Here is a 4,450-nt window from a genome sequence, read left to right on the forward strand (position 1 = left end):
GTTTCTTCTTTAATTGTTTCGTCTTTAAATTGTTTGACTCTGTAATTAATTTCTTTATCCATTTAATTTAGCTATATATTTACAACATATAATTAGAGCGAGTTATTAGAGTCTTGTTTCGTCTTTTAAATCTTTTCACACTTTGAGTTATAAAATCATAATTGATCTTGCGATGCATTCTATCCAGGCCAGAAGTTAAGATCGATAGCGAGACAATAAATAAATTATCATACCAAACGTGGACGCCGAAACCTAAAGAAGAATTTCCATGGGCTCAAAAGAGCAAATATCAAGCTCCAGAACAGCCGATGGTCAGCGACACGATCTATCACATGAGTTATCCCATACCAGGTCATTATGTCGAGGATGATTCGACAGAATGTCCTTGTCCAATTGACAAACAGGATGTTTCGTCTACCTCGACAGCAGCATGTTAACTGCTTTTAGATTGAAATCATCTACTGTGTCTATCTATACTGAAGATAAATTGCAATCTATTTCGATATTATTTTAAATCCACAATAAGTGATGTTCCTTATTTTTGGGAACCTCATATTATTATGAATAAAATTATTTTAGAGTAAAAAGCAATTACATTGTTTAAATTTTTCAATATTTATTTCAAGTATACTAAAGTTTTTTTCTTCTGAGAAAGTTAATAATTGCTAAAAAACTGTGCTGGTCAAAAACAGAAACGATTGCATTAACTATAATTAATTCTTAAAAATTTAATTAATGAATTAATAATACAGATGAAATCAAGAATTTACATCTTTCTTCTAGAGATTTCGAGTACGGAAAGTACATCGAGTAAATCGTGAATTCTATTCTAAATATAGTTACAGTAATAAACAGCCGCGCGGCTGTTGAATAGCTTTATAGTAACCGTCTATCAAGAGCGAAAAACCCGAATTCGATTTTCCTGCCTTGCCATTTTACTTATAAATTGACAAACTTTTTTGATGGAAAAATGTTCTGTTGTGATAGAAGAGTATCTAAAATTTATAAAACAAATCAAAAGTTATATATCACAAAGCCGCGCTACTTTGTTCCAGCATGAGATGGATATCTGTTAAAATAGAAAGAAAATAATTGAACAATCATTATATTTTGTTTTACAATATACTTTATTCCACGTTTAAACATACGTGTTACGTGTAACATACGTTATATCGTAAAATATACAGGGGAGGGAATAGGGCACCATAGTAATTTATACCTATAATAACCTAAAGTTATTATAGCTGATATAGTGTGAAGTTAAAAAGTAAGAGGATTTTGTGTAAATTCTAAGAAATCTTAATCTTCTTACTTTTTCCCTTCTCTTTATCTCATATTCTATGAAATATTCCTTATTTCTAAAAATAATTCTAAAAATTGATGTTAAGATTTCAATCCAAAAAACCTTCGCAAGAACATCCTAAATTATTTTTCAAAGATAACTTATCTTATTGAAATATACGTAGGTCCTAGAAACTTAAGATATCACTGAAATAAAAAAAACTTCTTAAAAATTAGTTAAAATGATTTACACTTAACTCGACGAGATCTTTGCAGAACTTGCCGAAAAATTGCAGAATACAAAGTTTAAAAATGCGCAAGGCACTTATTTTAGATTACATCACACAATGCACTTTTAAATCTATGTAACACGCGCTATCGTTTCTTTCAACATTATTTTTCTGTATAACTGAACAAAATGCAACAAAACTAAAAATTTAACTGATTTCCTGTTTTCCATGTCTTCTTTCTAAAATCCAAAATGCAATTTGACTAGGTGATCGTGGAAATGATCTATGCATTGTTTGTATAAGTATATCTTCTAAAATTTTCACTTCGAATCTTTATCAAATCTTAAACATTTGAATTAGACAAGCAATAAGGATTTTGCTTTTTTCTTTATAATTCTCTAAAGACGTAAAACCAATTCGCGTGTAAATACATGTATAATACGTAATTATACAAGTTATTATAAAAGAAAGAAATAACGTGATTTATACTATTTCGTTAAAATGTTTTCTATAAAATGATCTAAATATTTAACAAAAATAATTGTTATATCAATCTCTAGACATAATTCTATATATAAATGTAATATAGATATTATAGATACCTGCTATTCACAAGCGAAATACAATTCTATTTATAATTACATGTGCTCTCTTAGCACTTCATACGTTATAGACAATAATATATAAATCTTTGTACTAAGTCTCTTTTATATTGTGTAAGAACTTAAATTACATTGATAAACGTTACAAAACAAATGATACAAATAAAGAGTACAAAAGGAGACGATTCAATAAAATTAATGAAATTAACGGAATATGAAAAAAAAAACAATTTTTGGTTGCTCCTATAAAAAAAATCAATAAATATGAATTTGGAGTATAAAAACACTGAATTTAAGAATTGCTTGTTTTTTCATTAAAACAAAATATTAACGGAAAAAAATCACAATTTTTGTCGTAACAATTCAATTCATTAAATAGATACAAATATTCGGATCTATTAGATACAAATAGATACTTCTATTAGATACAAATATTTTACTTCGTATCTATTTAATAATGAATTGCATCAATATAATTTACGCAAAAATTCTCGGACATATTGCTCAGTCAGTGCAACTTGAGTATAAGAGAACAAGATCAACAGAGATATATTACATACTATATATCATATTAGATAAAAGTGATAACAACTTGATCTTTCTATAATCTTCTAAGAATGCCAATTTTGTAACTATAAAAAACACTGGCTATGAATGATTATTATAAAAGAAGAGGAGAGAAAAAAAGAAACACAATTGTATCATTCTAGGATACATTAATATCCCTCCCCTGTTAACAATTCGCGATACATTTCGTTGCCTCCGGTGCGTTTCGGCGTGACTGATAAATAGAGATCGGAGAAAGATCGGGATTAAACATGCAACGGCGGATGCCGTCTCAGGGACAATGGGGTATTTCATAAGCATACCTCCTATTGCAGCTTGGTAGATTGGTTGTATGTAGACTGTATGAAGTCGAAGTTGAAGGAGCTCAAGTGATCCAAGTTGAGATTTTCGTCAATCGACGGCAATTCGTTGTTACCAATCATCTCCATATTCTCCATGTAGTCCATGTCCGAACCTGGCTGCCCAACGCCTGACTGGCCGAGACCCGGAGCGTAGCTACCACAGATCAAAACACAACCCCAATCACTGGCAATCCTCGATAATCAAAATTATCGTAGGTTTAAATCTATCCCTCTTTTTCCTCCATATCTTTCCTTTCATTCTATCTTTTTTTTTCAATCTGAGAACATGTATCGTTTTTTTTTTGCTATTTTTTCGATGGTGACCGATTAAAGCCGGGATAGCCGGTACAACACGGCGAAGGCAGTATGAATAACAACCACAAGAGCCCAACCCAGAATTAAGTTTGCACATCGGTCACTTATCATCTCCGAGAAAAGTAAAATGGAAAATTGTAAATAATCTTTTTCCGTTGTTTCTCGTGTGGTGCACGAGAGAAATGAAACGGCAATATCATTCTAATGAATTCGCGAGCAATAACGTTACTCAATTGCCAGCTGCGAGTGATTGGAGCTGCATTTTGCAGAACAGTATCGAACATTCTGTTGTGGTTGTACCGGCTTGCTCCAGACCTTTGCCTTTTTTTATTTTTACAGACACAGCGATCTTATATGAGTAGCACATCTGCGCACATGTTTTTCTAAACGTGATGTCTCTTTAACACGCGAATGTTTACGCTATGTACGCAATATTATAAGCTACAATATGCAAAATTTGTATAAGTATATAAAAGCTACATTAAAGCCTTGAATAAGCCGTTGCATTAAAAAAATGAATCATTGCATTTTTTAAAAAATATTTAACAGTCGAAAAGATTAATATCATCCTAATTTTTAATCAATATTTCTCAATGGTCCGTAACAATGATTGTACAAATAGTCGAAACAGAATCATTTCAACGATAAAAACGAATTAAATCTGCTGAAATAAAGTATTCGTTAAATTTATTGATAACTTTTAAATGTTTTGGTTATAAAAATTTGTGTGTAATTACACAATGTGTGTTGTATATGTATGTGTTTAAAAAATAAACAATATTAAAAAATTAAAGTAGAAAACAGAGATCGCATTTTTACCAATTATATAACTTAATGCATAAACTAAATATAGAAATTTAATGATATATAAAATTGAAATTGTGCGTACAAAAGCACTTTATAATATTATAGTAACTTAGAATCTTCTCACAAATTATTAACATTTCATTATTGATAAGTTAATGCACAATAGCAATGCCCTTTAATACTAAATTTATATAGATAGCTGATTAATCAGACTTTGTTCATGCTATAGATAATGATCCAGTTGCCCTTATTTCATTCTCAAAATGACATTATTTTGACGTTTATAATTCTTGAATGTGTTTAATCT

General features: G+C 30.0%; 2 protein-coding genes across 2 annotated transcripts in view; one reads left to right on the forward strand and one right to left on the reverse strand.

Moving 5' to 3' along the window:
• Positions 1 to 520, forward strand: part of LOC108747250 — a 7,600-nt gene extending 7,080 nt beyond the window's left edge. Inside the window, exon 10 of the mRNA XM_018484626.1 lies at positions 188 to 520. Coding sequence (XP_018340128.1) covers positions 188 to 437 — 250 coding nt within the window. The 3' untranslated portion in view covers positions 438 to 520. The remainder of the gene's footprint in view (positions 1 to 187) is intronic.
• Positions 521 to 2,596: 2,076 nt separating this feature from the next.
• Positions 2,597 to 4,450, reverse strand: part of LOC108747240 (signal transducer and activator of transcription 5B) — a 9,732-nt gene continuing 7,878 nt past the window's right edge. The window contains exon 10 of the mRNA XM_018484604.1: positions 2,597 to 3,175. Coding sequence (XP_018340106.1) covers positions 2,986 to 3,175 — 190 coding nt within the window. The 3' untranslated portion in view covers positions 2,597 to 2,985. The remainder of the gene's footprint in view (positions 3,176 to 4,450) is intronic.

This window comes from Trachymyrmex septentrionalis, unplaced genomic scaffold (assembly GCF_001594115.1).
Source record: "Trachymyrmex septentrionalis isolate Tsep2-gDNA-1 unplaced genomic scaffold, Tsep1.0 scaffold196, whole genome shotgun sequence".
NCBI lineage: Eukaryota > Metazoa > Arthropoda > Insecta > Hymenoptera > Formicidae > Trachymyrmex > Trachymyrmex septentrionalis.